Source organism: Pelophylax lessonae, assembly GCF_965119305.1.
Source record: "Pelophylax lessonae genome assembly, chromosome: 2".
In the NCBI taxonomy this organism is placed as follows: Eukaryota; Metazoa; Chordata; class Amphibia; order Anura; family Ranidae; genus Pelophylax; species Pelophylax lessonae.
In genome coordinates, this window is record NC_138769.1 from 53,727,527 (window position 1) to 53,745,568 (window position 18,042).

General features: G+C 43.5%; 1 protein-coding gene across 2 annotated transcripts in view; it reads right to left on the reverse strand.

Annotated features, from left to right (window-relative positions):
* Positions 1 to 18,042, reverse strand: part of TTC3 (tetratricopeptide repeat domain 3) — a 456,491-nt gene that overhangs the window by 207,522 nt on the left and 230,927 nt on the right. The window contains exons 3-4 of one of the 2 annotated variants that reach the window (XM_082245195.1): positions 13,292 to 13,377; positions 2,461 to 2,509 (exon numbers count right to left, since the gene is read on the reverse strand). The exons of the other annotated variant lie outside the window; for it this stretch is intronic. Of the exons in view, the coding sequence (XP_082101321.1) occupies positions 2,461 to 2,509; positions 13,292 to 13,377 (135 nt within the window). The remainder of the gene's footprint in view (positions 1 to 2,460; positions 2,510 to 13,291; positions 13,378 to 18,042) is intronic. 2 annotated transcript variants of the gene reach the window in all.

Genomic DNA, 18,042 nt, shown 5'->3' on the forward strand with positions numbered 1-18,042 from the left:
CGCAGGGCTGGGGACATGGTACAGGAGAACGCAGGGCTGGGGACATGGTACAGGAGAACGCAGGGCTGGGGACATGGTACAAGAGAACGCAGGGCTGGGGACATGGTACAAGAGAACGCAGGGCTGGGGACATGGTACAAGAGAACGCAGGGCTGGGGACATGGTACAAGAGAACGCAGGGCTGGGGACATGGCACAGGAGAATGCAGGGCTGGGGACATGGCACAGGAGAATGCAGGGCTGGGGACATGGCACAGGAGAATGCAGGGCTGGGGACATGGTACAGGAGAATGCAGGGCTGGGGACATGGTACAAGAGAATGCAGCACTGCATCTCCTCTAGTATGCCCACAACCCCGCATAATGGCAGGTAGTGCGGCTGTGGAAGAGTCTCACTTACCTGTTCCTGAGGTGCCTTCGATTTAAAAATGGCGCCGCCCGGCGCCAACACTTCACTGCGCATGCACCGCCGCCGCTCGGGAAAGCCCGTACACGGTCGGCTATTCCTGGGAATAGCTGAACGTGTACGGGCTTTCCCGAGCGGTGGCAGCGCATGTGCAGTGTACATGTCGGGCCGGCCACGGACATTTTTTTTTTTTTTTATGACTCGAGTATAAGCAGAGGGGGGACTTTTTCAGCACAAAAAATGTGCTGAAAAACTCAGCTTATACTCAAGTATATACGGAAAGTATTTGATCCCCTATCAATCAGCAAGATTTCTGGCTCCCAGGTGTATGCAATCCCATGTCAAATCAGAGCCAATTGCTGGCAATGGCACTGTCCGAATTGGTGTGACTTGACTTTGCAGCGCCGCACTGATTCCCAAAGGTAGCTTCTGTACCATTTTTGGTGACGTTGTGGCACAATTTCAATAGACATCTGGGCAGGATCCCACTCAGATGTCTGTGAAATTGCCCCTGAAGCCGGACTAAAAAATCCTGTTTGAAATCATGCGAGTTCAGCTGAACTCCCACGATTTTAAAAACTGGCCTCAGTGTGAACCTAGGCTTAAAGTGAGTGCTCCTAGCGGGTTACCTGTATAAAAGACACCTGTCCACAGGAGCAATCAAACAATCAGATTCCAATCTCTCCACCAAAGCCAAGACCAAAGAGCTGTCAAAGGATGACATGGACAAGATTGTAGAACTACACAAGGCTGGAATGGGCTACAAAACCATCGTCAAGAAGCTTGGTGAGAGGGTGACAACAGTTGGTGCGATTATTCATAAATGGAAGAAACACAAAATAACTGTCAATCTCCCTTGGTCTGGGGAGCCATGCAAGATCTCACCTCATGGAGTTTCAATGATTATAAGAACAGTGAGGAATCAGCCCAGAACTACACAGGAGACTCTGGTCAATGATCTCAAGGCAGCTGGGACTATAGTCACCAAGAAAACAATTGGTAACACACAACGCCATGAAGGACTGAAATCCTGCAGCACTCACAAAGCCCCCCTGCTCAAGAAAGCAAATGTACAGACCCGTCTGAAGTTTGCTAATGAACATCTGAATGATTCAGAGGAGAACTGAGTGAAAGTGTTGTGGTCAGATGAGATTAAAATTAAGCTCCTTGGCATCAACTCAACTCGCCATGTTTTGAGGATGTGGGAGGAATGCTGCCTTTGACCCCAAGAACACCAACCCCACCATCAAACATGGAGGTGGATACATTCTTTGGGGGTGTTTTTCTGCTACAAGGACAGGACAACTTCACCGCATCAAAGGGACGATGGATGGGGCCATGTACCGTCAAATCTTGGGTGAGAACCTCCTTCCCTCAGCTAGGGTATTGAAAATGGGTAGTAGAAGGGTATTCCAGCATGACAATGACCCAAAACACACGGCCAAGGCAACAAACGAATGGCTCAAGAAGAAGCACATTTAGGTCCTGGAGAGGCCTAGCCAGTCTCCAAACCTTAATTCTATAGAAAATTTGTGGAGGGAGCTAAAGGTTCGAGTTACCAACCGTCCTCCTCAAAACCTGAATGACTTGGAGAGGATCTGCAAAGAGGAGTGGGACAAAATCCCTCCTGAGATGTGTGCAAACCTGGTGACGAACTACAAGAAACGTCTGATTGCCAACACGGGTTTTGCCACCAAGTACTAAGTCATGTTTTGCAAAGGGATCAAATACCTATTTCACTCATTAAAATGCAAAATAAATTATAACTTTTTTTGAAATAGATTTTTCTGAATATTCTTCTGGTTCTTCTGTCTCTCACTGCTAAAATAAACCTACCATTAAAATTATAGATTGATAATTTCTTTGTCAGTGGGCAAACGTACAAAATTAGCAGGGGATCAAATACTTTTTTTCCCCTCATTAACAATACCTATACTTTGTAGATACCTTTCAGAAAGATTGGCAGTAGTCCTTCCCTGTATAAATAACTCCACACAAAATTACTAATTCAATAAAAGGATACAACTTGACTTGACACAGCAATCAGAAAGCTTACCTTTTCTTACAAGGTCTATGAAAGGCTCAACAGGTTTCCTCTGATGACCCTGAAAAAAAAAAAAGAAGAAATTCAGTCTTGGACAGTTGTACGGGCTCTTCTGCTATACTGTAATTGCCTATTCCAAATGTCACTGCACACTGTGAGCTTCTAACAGTGTGCATTAGAAGCTGCACCAATCAGGTAGAGCCCGCCTTACTTCCTGGTTGGAGGATTTCCAGTTTTATCTTTCCTGCCCAGTTGTACTGTTCCTGGCCAGCCCCTTTCATCCATTGGATTTCAGTTCTTTCAATCACAGAGGCTCAGCATCACATAGGGGTGTTACCTTGGGTGGTCTGCATGCATATACAGTCTCCCTCAGACTGATATCCATCCATTTCGATATTTGATTTACTGCTCCCAAAAGCCAGCCCACTGCTTGCATCTGGGCTGAGGGTCCTTGAGAGGAGTACTGAGGCAGGGTGCTGTGATGTTTAAAGGGAAGCTATGATCTGCCTGCATTGCATACTGAAGCAAAGAGAGCCAGTGGTCACATCACTGGGTTCATAATAAAGGTATGTCATGCATGTTGATGAGGCGGGAAGAAGGAACCAGGGAAGTCAAAATATCAGGGGATTAGCTTAAAATATAAAGTAAACCCTCGTCAATCGCGGTTCAGTTTTCGCAGTCCTGGTATTTTGCGCTTTTTTACAGTAATGCCTATTAATATTATTTTACTAATAAATCATTGTTAATTAAATAGTTTTGAGTTTTCCATTGCTCTGTCTATCAGTAGCTTTTGTGTGTTCAAATGTGTTTCTATTGTTTTAAAAGTGCGTTTACAGACCTTAAGAGCCCATTCACACTGGGGCGACACGACTTGCCGGGGCGACATGTGAAGTCGCGGTGCACGCTGTGCACCGTGACCTCAGCGCGAAATGCACGGACTTCATATCAATGAAGTCAATGCAAGTCACCTCCAAGTCGCCCCAAAGTAGTACAGGACCTTTTTACTAAGTCAGAGTGACTTGTGTCGCTCCTATTAGAACGTGTCCTGTGCTAATCAACGGCAGGCGACCCACCGCGACTTGTCAGGCTTACAAGTCGCCTGACAAGTCGCGCTAGTGTGAATGGGGACTTAAATGCTTTTAAAAGTATGTCTCAATTCACACTACAGCAACTTGTCAGGCGACTTGTGAGCCTGACAAGTCGCGGTCCATTGACTGCTACAGGACCCGTTCTAATAGGAGCGACACAAGTCGCTCCGACTTAGAAATCGGGTCCTGTACTACTTCGGGGCGACCTCGGAGCGACTTGCATAGACATTCATTATATAAAGTCCGTGCAAGTCGCGCCGAAGTCGCGGTGCATGCGACTTGTGAAGTCGCCCCTGAAGTCGTGCCGCTTCAGCGTGAATGCGGTCTAAATGTTAAAAAAACATGCCTACAGTGTATTTAAATAGGGTCTATTTAGACGATTTTCACTTATTGCGGGTGGGTCTGGAACGTAACCCCCGCGATGGAGGGGGGTTTACTGTCATTTTACAACACAAATAGCCACGTTGCAGAGTCTCAGAATATGGTTTTGGAATGTAACAGCCTTTTTTCGTGTACATGGAGTATACCTACATATAGCATAACATTTTTTTTTTTTTTTGGTTAGTTTTCGATTTTAGACAGGATGGGAAAGGGAAAAACTACTGTGAAATTTTTGTTTGAGTGTCCACACTAGGAAGATTTACCACCTTGAAGGTGTCCTGATTACCATTGTTAGTGGACTAAAAGTGGGGATCTTTTAGTATACCCGGACAGGCAAGAGTGAGGACCCAAGTGTATGGGGTGCGTAAGAGGGGTGCGTAAGAGGGGTGTAAGAAGAGGGGTGTAAGAAGAGGGGTGTAAGAAGAGGGGTGTAAGAAGAGGGGTGTAAGAAGAGGGGTGTAAGAAGAGGGGTGTAAGAAGAGGGGTGTAAGAAGAGGGGTGTAAGAAGAGGGGTGTAAGAAGAGGGGTGTAAGAAGAGGGGTGTAAGAAGAGGGGTGTAAGAAGAGGGGTGTAAGAAGAGGGGTGTAAGAAGAGGGGTGTAAGAAGAGGGGTGTAAGAAGAGGGGTGTAAGAAGAGGGGTGTAAGAAGAGGGGTGTAAGAAGAGGGGTGTAAGAAGAGGGGTGTGGAGGATCAGAATAGCAGGCTCACCAGGAGCAATGGCATACTACTTACTATATAGCAACAACAATTCTTGTGACAGCCAAGAGGGGATTTCCTTTACTGAAGGATCGAGTCTAGGGGCAGTAAAACTTTGCAGTTGAGCATCGCTTTTGCTGCCCTTTCCCCTCCCCCAAACACTACCCCCTTTAACTGCAGAGGCAGTGCTCGGGGGTCTACCCCCTGCCACAACAGTGCAAGGTTAAATGGGAAAAAGGAGGCAGTAAGTAAGGGGTTCCATCACCTCCTCAATGCCCATCAAATGCTTTCTAAAAAGTGATCTGACTGTGGACCGCTCTTCAGAGACCAAAGAAAGTGTGAACGAGCCCTGCTCCTATCAGGATAGAAGGTGATGAGAAATATTTTGAAAGGAAACCAGATGCCAAGAAAAAAAAAAAATTATAAATATATATCTATCTTTATGTGGAGTTAACCTGACTTTATCCACACGATACGCTAACAAGAGCACGAAAAAACAGTAAAATGACACCCAGATGCATGAGCCCCAGCTTTGTAATTCACAGGTCTGGAGTTAGGAGTCAATAAAAGTAGTAATAAACCCTCAGTTACTATTCTTCATAAAAAGCAAAAAAAAAAAAAAAAAAAAAAAACTTTTACCAGAAACGGATTGACATTCCTTCTCTTTTTCCATTGAGACAGAACAGTTCCAAATGCCAGAGAATCAGGCCTGGTCACATACTGTAAATACTCTACATCTTCCTCAACTACATTCCTTCAGAGAAAGGGTGTTAACCACTTCCATACTGGGCCATTTCTGGCACTTCGCTCCTACATGTAAAAATCATAATTTTTTTTGCTGGAAAATTACTTTTGTAGCAAAGACCCTAGGAAATAAAATGGCGGTCATTGCAACTTTTTATGTCACACTGTATTTGCGCAGAAAATATACAAACGCTTTTTTTTTTTTTTTTTTTTTAGAAAAAAAAAAAACCGTTTTATGAATTAAAAAAAACAAAACAGTAAAGTCAGCCCAATTTTTTTGTATATTGTGAAAGATGATATTACGCCGAGTAAACAGATACCCAACATGTCACGCTTTGAAATTGCGCAAACTCGTAGAATGACACCAAACTTCGATACTTCGAAATCTCTATAGGCAACGATCTAACATTTTTTACAGGTTACCAGTTTAGAGTTACATAGGAGGTCTTGGGCTAGAATTGTTGCACATTGTTGCACTTGCTCCAACGTTCGCGGCGATACCTTACATGTATGGATTGAACGCAGTTTACATATGTGGCCGCGACGTATGCATGTGTTCGATTCTGCGTGCAAGCACACAGCGGCACTTTAATTTTTTTTTTTCTTTTGTTTATTTTATTTTTTCACTTTCCCTAAGGGCTCTTTCACACGGCCGCTCCGTATGTCCGTATATCACCCCGTCCGTTTGCGGGTGATATACGGACATAATGCTTGTCAATGGGATTGCGGATGTCAGCGGATGACCATCCGCTGACATCCGATTTGCGTCCTTTCAGTTCTGCTCCGTTTTTTGGAACGGAACAGAACCCTTTTATTCTTCCGTTAAAAAAACGGAAAGGAAGCAGAAATCGGATGTCAGCGGTGTCATCCGCTGACATCCGCAATCCACATAGACATACATTATGTCCGTATATCATCCGTAAACGGATGGGATGATATGCAGACATACGGAGCAGTGTCATCCATGTCCATCAAAAAAAAAAAAAAGTCCCGCGGGCCCTTATTATATATATATATATATATATATATATATATATATATATATATATATATATATATATATATATATATATATATATATATATATATATATATATATATATTTTTTTTTTTTTTTTGGGGGGGATCACAATGTAAACATCCCTTGTAACAGGAACAGTGGTTGACAGGTCCACTTATGGAGAGATCTGGGGTCAAAAAGACCTCAGATCCCTCCTACAGGCTAGAAAGCCTAAAATAAAAAAAATAAAAAAATAAATAAAAAATAAATACCACAATGTCAGCTATCCAGCCAAGATCACGGCAGTATTGACAACTGCCAGGACAAGCGTGATGTCAGTTTCCTGTGACTAGCTGAGCAGCCTGTTTTGTTCCAGAAGTGGGATGGGAAGTCACAGTCTGACAGCCAAAATAAAATGACTGTATACTGTATGTAGCTGAGGCTACATACAGGTAATACAGCGTGGCCAGCAAGTGAACCTGTTACTGCAGTAAATCGTCTGGGCCAGGGTTGCCTAGACAAACTATTTAAAAAAGGACATTAAAGTTGGAGTTAGGATCGAAAAATCACAGAATCTGAATAAAGGCAGTATTACCTCTAATGACAAGGCTAAACACTTGCCAGATCAACATTTTTAGAGGAGGTGTCAACGTGTACAATTCTGACTCGCACAATGTGTTCAAAAACACACCACACCTATATTTTCAGACTTCTGTTGCTCCACAGTTTAGTCCCCATGCACGCTGGGTATCAAAAACACCACTTGACTTTTTTTGCCTCTAAACGCTCATCTGTGTTAAGTAGATGGATAGATAAACCAATGCGCTAACCGGAATAGGAATGTAATAGCGTAAATGTACCAATATAGTAAGGTAATAGCAGCCAATTTTTTTTTATAGTGTCACCACATACACAAAAGTAAATATCAATAAAATAAAATATTTATTTTATTGATATATAGCTCCTCTGTGTTAGCCTATGTGTAATTGTGCACATAGGTGTTTACAGGCATTTAGGGTCAGGAGCGTTTACAGCCAGGAAAAACCCATCACTTGCGTGTTCAGGAGAGAAGCGTTAAGTCACATAGAATGCCTGACAAGTCTACACACGTCTCAACGCCTTTAAGCACTTGGCACATGTAAAGTTTGAGTGGTTATTAATTCCAATGGCCATAATAAGTTAATATTCTGGCCAATGGAATGAACAAACGCCAAGATACTTGATGCACCTAAAGGTTTTTGCAAAAAGCAGCTTTGGGTGCGTTTTTAAAGCTGCTTTTTCCTCCCCTTGAGCAGAGGGGTTTAAGGGAGGGGAAAAATAAATAAATAAAAAAACACGTTCTGTGCATGAGGTCTTACAGTTAGGCTTCATTCACATGTCAGCGTAGCGATCACAGGCAGAATCACCGCGATTCTGCCCGCGATCCGGAAATCACTGCAAATTGCGGGACGCCTGTGCGTTGCCTGTGATTTGCAATAGCACCCCAAACGCTGTGCGATGTTGCCGCGATTTGCGCCTGCCAAATCGCGGTAACATCACGCAAACAAAAATCGCGGGACACATGACGCCCAAAAAAGGTACAAGAGCTTCTTTGGGGCGTCATGCGTCTGTTACCACGATTCGGCAGGCGCAAATCGTGGCAACATCGCACAGCGTTTGGGGTGCTATTGCAAATCACAGGCAACGCACAGGCGTCCCGCGATTTGCAGTGATTTCCGGATCGCGGGCAGAATCGCGGTGATTCTGCCTGTGATCGCTACGCTGACATGTGAATGAAGCCTTAAACACATTTAAAGTGGATTACTGCATGCAGACTTTTTAAGCCAATAAGATACTTGAACAAAGTAGCGAGTTGGGAAAAAATAAAAAATAAAGACAAAAAAATCCCCCAAAAAACTAAGCTACTCAGGGGAAGTTTAAAGTGGAAGTCCAGGAATTTCCCTTTATATTTACATTGGTCCAGCTTGGCTCAATGTAAGTATCAATATACGATTGGCCCCCAGTAATGCTGACAATCACTGTAATAGTTTGCACTACCTATGGTGATAGCCATGATCTCCTGATTGTTGCTCCAGTAGCTTCTCACTTTTCACACTGAGCACAGTGGGGCACTCACTTGGCTCCTCCACCACTCCATTTTTTTTTTTTCAATGCATACAAGACCTTCTCTGATTGGACAAGGTGGAGAGCAAGAGTAGATGACATCATAATCTATACCTTATTCAATAAGAGAATGCTTTGTATTCATTGAAAAAATTTAAGATGTTCTCTGAATGGTGGCAAGCGAAGGGGGAGCCTAAGACTGAGTGCCATTTTTAAGCAGTGCTGAGACAAATAGTCAGTGTCCCTTCGCCATTTAGAAACGTCATCTGGGACTCAAGTTATTATTCTGTATGGATAAGTTCCCCTTTCTACATCTGGATACTGAAAAGTTTCACCATTTCTCTCTGCAAATTGGCTCCAGCTCTACCAGGACACCTAGGGAACGAAGGTGAACAACCTTTTCAAGTACAGCCATAAATGTTTTATTAGATCAACTATTACAATTACGTTTTTGTGTGTTTTGCCTATTACAGGTAAATTCCACACACTCTTGTTTCTGGTTACTGAAATACACCAAGGGTGTCACCAAAAGGTGGGTCTAGGAAAAGGAAGAGCTGCCCAATGACAGCTGGCACTTCCACTAACATGGCATCTGCCTCTCTGCCACATTGAGAGGTTAAATGGACGATAAAGTAGATCCAAACAAAAGAGCAGCTGAAGAAAGCCCAATGACAGACCTGTTTCATTCATCTCAATCTAGCCTTGTTCTGTGTGAAGGTTGTCGGAGAGTAGGTCAGCCTTTAAATAATATTAGAAGTGTTTTCTCTTCCTTATGGATGTTGGGAAGGCGTTTGTGCAATCTTTTAAGTACAGTAAGCTTTTGGCAGCAGTTGACATGCATTAAAGCAGTAGAAAACGACAAAAAAGAAAAAAAAAATATTCAAGTTAAGCCTAGTACACACGCAACGATTATCGGCCGACCGATCGTCCGTCTTTTGTCCAGAGTGGTGTTTTGTTGGTTGGAATGTGCCTAGACTGCACACAAATATTCTCGCCCTACAAAATTCTACTTCAGAAGTGATGTCATGTGTTGGTTTGCTTTCTTTGTGTTTTTTCTTCACTGAGCATGCCCAGTCTTGCTCATTCGATTTTTCCCTGTCGAAATCTGTACTGACTGCACGAAAATCGGACGTGTTTTGACGGCAGACAAAAATTTTATAGCCTGCACACCAGATTTTTTTCGGCCGAAAAGTCGGAGTCGGTTGTCGGAAGCATCATACTAACAAGCCAAAAATCGGCAGATCGGTCGTCAGACGAAAATTGCCTGCCGAGTTTCGATGCGTGTGTACGAGGCTTTAGATTTACCGGTAACTTGTTTTCCAAAATAATCTTTCAGGACAGCACCTTGAGAGATGGCTCCTCCCACTTGCCAACAGGAAACACCACTTCCACCAAACTTTAAAAAGGAGGCTTCTCCCCGAAACTCATCAGTTGTAGTAGAGTACCTCCGGAACCAGCTCTGTTCCTCTCCTCTGCCCCTGTGCTTTTCCGGCGGAACTTAGGCCACGCGCCTGCTCCAAGAGCGCTGCCCCTCTCCGAATACCTCACTTCCGGCCGAGTCACTACTTGCATCCGCAAAGATGGCCAGACACTAAAAACAAACAGACCGGCGGGGGAAAAAAAAAAAAAGGAGAAATCCAACGCCAGTGTCTGCTGCCACCAAGGAACAGCGGTCGCCCGACCGGTACAGGCTCTCCCTGAGCACCGAAGAGGGAGAGGGAGCCCATCCAAGACAACAGTTCGTACGGTATGAGAGGAACAGACTCTCTAAACAAAAAAAATGGTGGAGCAGGAAGCCTTGTCTCTCAGGACAGCGCCTAAGAGCTCCTGACTCCCCACTAGGTGTTCCTCGGCCGGAGGAAACACAAAAAAAAACGATGAGCTGTGGGGAGAAGCCTCGTTTTAGAAGTTTGGTGAAAGTGGCGTTTCCTATTGGCAAGTGGTAGGAGCCATCTCTCAAGGTGCTGTCCTGAAAGACGTTTAGGGAAAAAAATCTTCTCCCTGTAAGTTAGGAGCATAATGTGCTAATATGCATCACATACCAGCACATTATGAAAGACTTACCTGAAAAAAAAGCCCTCCAGCAGAGCTCTGGCATCTTCACCCGGTCTTTCTTCCGGTTGCACGGCTGCTTGGACGGGACGCAGTGAGCGTCACTCCCATGTCACAGCAGCAGCCGGGCTCTATGGACGGCACGCCAGCCATTGAGAGCACAGTGCGCAAGCGCCGGTGACGTCACCGCCGCTGCTAAAGTGAATATCTCCTAAACGATGCAAGTTTAGGAGATATTTACTGTACCTACAGGTAAGTCTTATTATAGGCTTACCTGTATGTATATACAGTAATCCCCCGCTCCATCGCGTTTCAGTTTTTGCGGTCCCGGTATATTGCGTTTTTTTGTAATGTTATTTTACTATATAAATCATTAAAAAAATGAAATATTTTTGTGTTTTCCATAGCTCTTTCTATGTCTCTCAGTATCTTTTATGTGTTTAAATGAGTTTCTATTGTTTTAAAAGTGTGTTTAAAGACCTTAAAATGCTTTTACACATACAGTGACAGTAAAAAAAACATGCCTACAATGCATTTTAATAGGGTTTTTCTATTTCGCGGATTTTCACTTTTCGCGGCTGGGTCCGGAACGTAACCCCCGCAATGGAGGGGGGTTTACTGTATCACTGAAAGACCATTATTACCACTTTAACCACTGAGGGGCATTATTTCCTTCTGTGTTCCTAGCTTTCCTGTTCCCTTTATTTTCTCCTGTCGCTTGTGGGACATGCCTTGGTATCTTGGGGTGGGGGGGAGGGTATAGTTTTGCTTTCCTACATTCGCTCTACTATTGCTCCATATTGGTTGCTTGAGAAGGTAGCTTTTTATGTTTAGCCTCGGTTCACATTTGTGCGAGTGCCGGGTTCGCATGTAATGTCGGAGCGCACTGCTCCGACATTACATGCGATCAGCTGTGCGGTGCGAGTTTAGCCATACAGTTTGTATGGCTAAATTCGCATCGCACCCGGAGCAAACACGCACAGGAGGCATTTTTGCAGCCGCATCGGGATCGGATCGCACAGCGGTTCACACTTGTGCGATACGTTCCTGTGCGAAACTGCACGATCGCACTGCGATATGCGATCAAACTGGGGGTGTCGTTAAGATTACATTGACACCCCCAGCGTATCGCATATGGCAGTGTGAACTGCCGGGGGTGCGTGTGCGATGCGGGAACAGGCTGCGAATTCGCAGCCTTCCCGCATCGCATAAATGTGAACCGAGCCTTAAAGTATAACTAAAGTCAAAACTTTGTTTTTTGTTTTGGATAGCGGTATTAGAACACCTGTCAAGTTTTTATTGCAGTTTGTGCCCCCATTAGAAAGATTCACCTGCTCTCTCTTTGTCATGTTTACTAATATTATTAAAAGTTAAAAGTATAGGTGTCGCAGCTTTACATCCTACTTAGAGTGCATCACACACCCCTGAAGCTTAATGCTATGGGTCTTCGCGATGATGATCTCTGTGGACGATGCCAGAGAGAGAAAGGGGACTTGATTCACTTGTTGTGGAGATGTCCAAAGTTGCACAGGTACTGGTCCACGGTGATATCTGCCATTAATAGGGCTCTGGGGGTGGACATCCCTAGGGATCCCAGACACTGTATTCTTGGGATACTGGAGTCGATAGTGGAGGATAGGTTTCTGAGAGAGGCCGCCGCTCGGGCGCTCTTTCAGGCCCGTTTAATCATCTTGAGACACTGGATAGCACAGGAAACACCTACGTACAGGATGTGGCTGGAACAGATGGGTTCCACTTTACGTATGGAGAAGGTTATATACCAACATCGGGGGGTGCCCCAGAAATTCTCAAAAGTATGGGGAGTATGGTTGAACAGTCCGGGCATGGCCCCTGATGATCTCGTTCTGGACCGTTTGTTATTGTAATTCCTTGGGTGTTGATTTCTGGTTCGAATGTCTGGGGTGGGGGAGTTCCCTGCATTTGCATTTCCATATACTATGTTCTCTTTTCTGTGGATCGAACTGTACCTATGTGTGATAAACTTGGGGGGACTGTGGCATGGTGTGGACTATGTAATGTTTATGGTTTGATGCTGCCATCCGACAGTGTTTCTTTTATTGAGAAATACGTAATGGTGTGAATTTTTCTCAATAAAGCTTTTCTTGATTTAAAAAAAAAAAAAAAGTTAAAAGTATAGGAATTAATTTTTTTTGGAACCATACTCAACTAGGTAGATGCAGCATTGGTCCATTGCTCCATCTGTCCCCTGCCAGCTCTAATACTAAGAACCAAGTGATCAAACACCGCTGATTGCTCGGTTCGCAGAGCTCCCTGAGCAGAGAGCTGGTGACTGTCAGCCGCTGTCTGCTCTCCCTGGAGCGATGGGCTGTGGAAGGGCGGGAGCGGCTGGCTTAAGCATGTGGGCAGATCCTGACCACATTGTTGCAATCTTACCCAAGCCTGGACTGGCTCGCGGGCTCCAGCACGTTCTCATCAGAATAAACCTCACAGGAGTGCAGAGCGATCTGCACTCCTGAGATCTACAGGAAAAGCACAGACAAATGAGCTTTGGCAGTACTTCTTTAAAGAAAATTCCAAATTTTGGGTTGTCCCCAGAACAGGAATAGAGAGAAAGACTTAGACTTCCAATGGATACGCTAGTTCTGGTGACAATCACTTTAGGGGGATTTTCTCTTACTTCTCGTTTTGACTATGGAACAGGAAGTGAAGGGGAAATTACCCAAAGGGACACATGATCTACTTTAATGGCAGTCACAGTGCAGCATAGATTTTAACTGTTGCAAGGTTAGTCACTTACCCTCGGACACTGGGGCGGGAGCAGCGTGGTGCGCATGTTATACGGGAGGTCAGCTGGTATGGTAAACGGCCGTAAGTTCTCCCTGGCTGAAAGACAAAGTAAGTGATAGATTAAATATGACCTGCAGGTGTCCACTAGGTACAACATTTCATAGCCAGCTGTGACCACTTACTGTGTGACAACTGATGCAAGGCTCAGTAATTCATTACTAAAATAATAAACAATAGAGGAGGTGCAACTTGCTGGATAATCCCATATAGCCTAAGGGGGGGCTTATGGTTCTCGCACAAATGTATTAACACACAGTATTCAGGTCTGGTTCACACCTATGCAGGCTGCCGTTATTGCTTTCTTCCGGGTGCGTTTTCAGTTTTCACACACTTTTTTTTGATGCAGTTTTGGGAGGTGTCTGTTGTCTTGCAGGAGAAACCTGCAAAAATGCACCAGAAACGCAAGCACCGCAGTTTTTGATGTGCTTCTGAGTGGAAAATGAACAGATGTGAACGTGACCCATAGGAAACCATGTTAAATGGACTGAAGAGCAAAAATAGATCTATTTCAAGTACATACACACCCAAAAAACGCTACTTCGTATTATTTTTTTTAAAGGTGCAGAGAACCAGCCACATAGGAATTTAAAAAAAAACCAAAAAAACACAACATCGTTACTAAAGATGAAAATCGCTTATTTTATTCAATAATTTATTTTGTTTAAAAATAATAAAATTATGATTCTGGTACAAAGCATTGCAAAGTTATTTCTAAAATAATTTTTTTTTTTTCTCAATTTTGTGCTTTATTATCAGAAGATTTCTTTGTTGATTATATTTCTCATACGATTCTCCCACCATCGATAAAAAAAACAGTTAATTGTTCAAAAAAAATGTCCAACATCTTTAGACATCTATACTATCTACCCATTTCACTGTGTACTGTGATATCACATACTGAACATTTATAACCTACCGGTAATATAAAAATTGTTCAATAAAAAAAGCTTGTTTGACCATAAAAAAAAAAAATAAAAAAAAAAAAAAAAAAAACAGCAAAATGATTGAAGGAAGATGGGAAGAAGTTGTTAATAAAGGGCTACTTAGGGGTAAACTAAGGGTTAATAAGGGGTTAAATTGAGAAAGTTACTTTTTTTTTTTTTAACTTGTTAGGTTGCTTTAACAGACATCTTAAGATCAAAGCCCAACGCTTCGGATCTACAGATATTTTTGCCTCTGAACAGTGTTGATAAATACGGAGTCAGCTGCTGCTGCATGTATAAAACTCTGATTTTGCAATGTATTGCAGTGCATTAACGAATGTACACTATCCTGTTCATCAACATGCTTTGTCTTAAAGCGGATCTTCACTGCATCTGAGCACCACAAAGCAACAACGTATCCAATTCATTTTTTATATTCAAAGCAAACTCTCACATCCATCCATGTCTCTATGCTTTATTTTGGTGAGAAATCACTTTGAAAAACACTCCCTAGCATTTCTGGCCGTGGCCATATTGAGTAAGGGCAAATGAGTCATGTAGCATTTACTTCCTGCCCTTAGCTCAAGTATGCATGCATGAGAGTGTGCCAAGCTGTGAAAACCCCTCCTGAAGACTCCTGGGATGTATGACATTATTTGTCTAGGCATAAAACCAGGAAGTAACAGAATGTTATAAAAAAAAAAAAAAAAAAAAAGTTTAAAACAAGTATATATAATAGCCATTTTCTATCTATTTACTATTTCTAGCAGCATGAGGAGTTAAAACAATCAATGTTGATTAGGAGAGAGAAGTTCCACTTTAAAAGGCAGCCAAATAATTTGAATGGGCTGCTAAAGCACCTCAGATAGTAAAAGATTAAAACCTAAAAACATGGTAAAAAGTATTTAAAATGCGTTTATAAAATTTAATTTGGTACTCCATTTTAATGAATACCATTATTTTTTTTTTTTAGCAGAAGTAGACAAATAAAATTTAAAAAATAAAAAAAAAACTGTACTAACAATTTCAAGTTATGGTAGACAAATTAGCCCAACACAGCCGATCACATGGGTAAAGAGCCACATCACTGGCGCTTTACAAAGATCGGAGTCCCGGCGTGTCCTAGGAACATGGCACCCCCATTCTGGGGCACCGTCATAGGACGTTCTCCCAGAATGAGAGCCGCACCGCTCCGCCATCATTTGATGGTGGGTGGGCAACAAGTGGTTAAAAATAGCAAACATGTTATACTTCCCTGCTCTGTAGTTTAGCACAAAGCAGCACCAATCCTCCTCGTCTCGGGTCCCCCGCCAAGTGCCCCCACAGCAAACTGCTTGCTATGTGGACACCTGAGCCGCTGCTCTGTGTGTCCATTCAGACACGGAGCCTTGGCTCAGCCCCACCCCCACTCTCTCCTCATTGGCTCACTGACTGATTGACAGCAGCAGGGGCTGACACACACAGGTTTTTTTTTTTCTTTTTGATCTTAAAACAGAACTCAACCCAAAAGGGAAAGTTCTGCTTTAAGCACCCCTCCTATGCCACATTTGGCATGAAATTGTTTTTTTGGGGGGAGGTGGGAGCAGGTACCCGCTCACACTTCCGCTGAGACTGCCTAGTCCACTGATGGGGAATCATGGCACCCCAGATGTTTTGGAACTACTTTTCCCATGATGCTCAACTACACTGCAGAGTGCATGAGCATCATGGGTAATGTAGTTCCAAAACATCTGGGGTGCCAAGGTTCCCCATCACTGGCCTAGGCCATCCAAGCGGAAGTTCTCCTCCCCCTTCCTGCAATCTACTGGGACATGTCACGGGTCCCAGAAGATTGCCAGACCATTCAGGAGGCACAGCGCGACTCGGCATGCACAGTGCGCACCCAGCTGTGAAGACCCAAGCTGGCCGCAACCCGGCGAGAAGAGGGAACCGAGTGTTCGGGCGGCCACATCGCTGGATCCTGGGACAGGTGAGTGTGCATTTATTAAAAGTCAACAGCTACACTTTTTGTAGCTGCTGACTTAACAAACACAAAAATGACTGGAACTCCGTTTCAATACACAGAATGCATGAAGATAACAAATCTGCCTTGAGAACCACTTTAACTGACACATTTGGTCTTGATACTTGGGCACACATAACATCACAAAGCTGCCTCAAGGCTGGTTGCAGTGTGTTGTGTAAAAAATGCAGACATGCAGCATTTTTTCACAAGACAACTTTCCCCATCGGTCAGATCCCTACACTGCAGCTGAGCGCATAGAACTGAATGAATTGTCATTTTGTGCCTTTTAAATAAAGTTAAAAAGAATGAAAAAACAATTCTTTGTGTTGAAACAACGCAAGGCCACGTCCCTCCTCACCACTAAACCTGTTTTAGCATGTAGGCGGCTGTGAACATGCCCTTAATATTCTTGCTATGTGACTTGTCTTTCTGGTTTACCTGCTCTTGTGTACCACCACCTCTGCCATGCTCTTGAAAAAAATTTCAGTTCTGCTGTTATTTTTTATATTCCACAAGTTTTGCAAAAGAAATAAAATCATTTAGTCTAATCAATAAATTCAGGTGTAAGGATGAAATCAACACTTTCAATAATTTGTACTGTCTGCCCTCACGTTGTAAAGCGCTGCGCAAATTGTTGCCGCTATCTAAACGCTGTATAATAATAATAATTTGTAATTGTATAGTGAAAAATACCGTGCTAATTCAGTGTAAAACCTACAGCTGCTCACACTACAATCGACAAACCATTGTGAAACAATAGATTATAACAGTGCAGCGCTAAAAAAACGTAAAGTGTGAATGCTTGATGCAACCTACACATATATTTTAATATAATCAATAAAGTGCAAAAATTCAAAGAGTTAAAAGTCCAGTTCATGGGAAATACAAATCCTAACAAACAAATTAAAAGAAGAGTCCCGGTGCAGTCACGATGGTTATGGATGACGACAATATCAGTGAATGTATCAATCACCCATGTGTATACATCCACCACCAAAGGAGATATTGCGCTTACCAAAATGCGTTGACTCAGATACCGTAGCACTGAGTCAGCCACGCTTGTGTAGATCAGAAGTATGGTGGTTAGAAGACAATACTGAGGGTCTTGAGCTTCAATCACAATAGGATCACCTCTCACTTTAGCATGCCATGTATTCAGTTGGACCATTAAAATACAAAAAGCCTCCACATAGTTTAAAACTGTATCCCCAGATGATGTCTCAGCAGATGAAACGCGTCAAGTTTCAGTGCTATTTAGGCCATTGCGTTCCAAATGTCAATCTCCTGCTGAATATTGTGACAGGAGTTTGTTCTTTGAATATGATTTAAGTGTCCTACCTTTTAAAGTGGAGTTCCACCCTAATTTTATACTTACCTCCATCTTCTCGCTCCGGGTCACCTGAAAAACAAATGGCTAATCGCATATTTTTTTTTTTTACACTTACCTCGTAGCGAAGTAAAAATACTTACCTTACTTCCTTCTTCCTCCTTCCTCGGCCCGTCGTCACTTCCTGGCTCTGCAATGATTCCTGGGAGCTGAACGTCATCGCTCCCAGGAATCATTGCTCCGACCCCGACGTCAGTTCCGGGGCGCGCGCGTCATCCCCTTCTAAACAGCTTCTGGGCATGCCCAGAAGATGTGGAGGGATGACGCGCACAACCCGGAAGTGACGGCGGGGCTGGCGCAGGGCATCGTGGGACCGAAGAAGGCGGAAGAGGACTCCGAAGAGGATCGCGCTGGCTTCAAGCTGCCCACATCTGAGATGGCAGCGC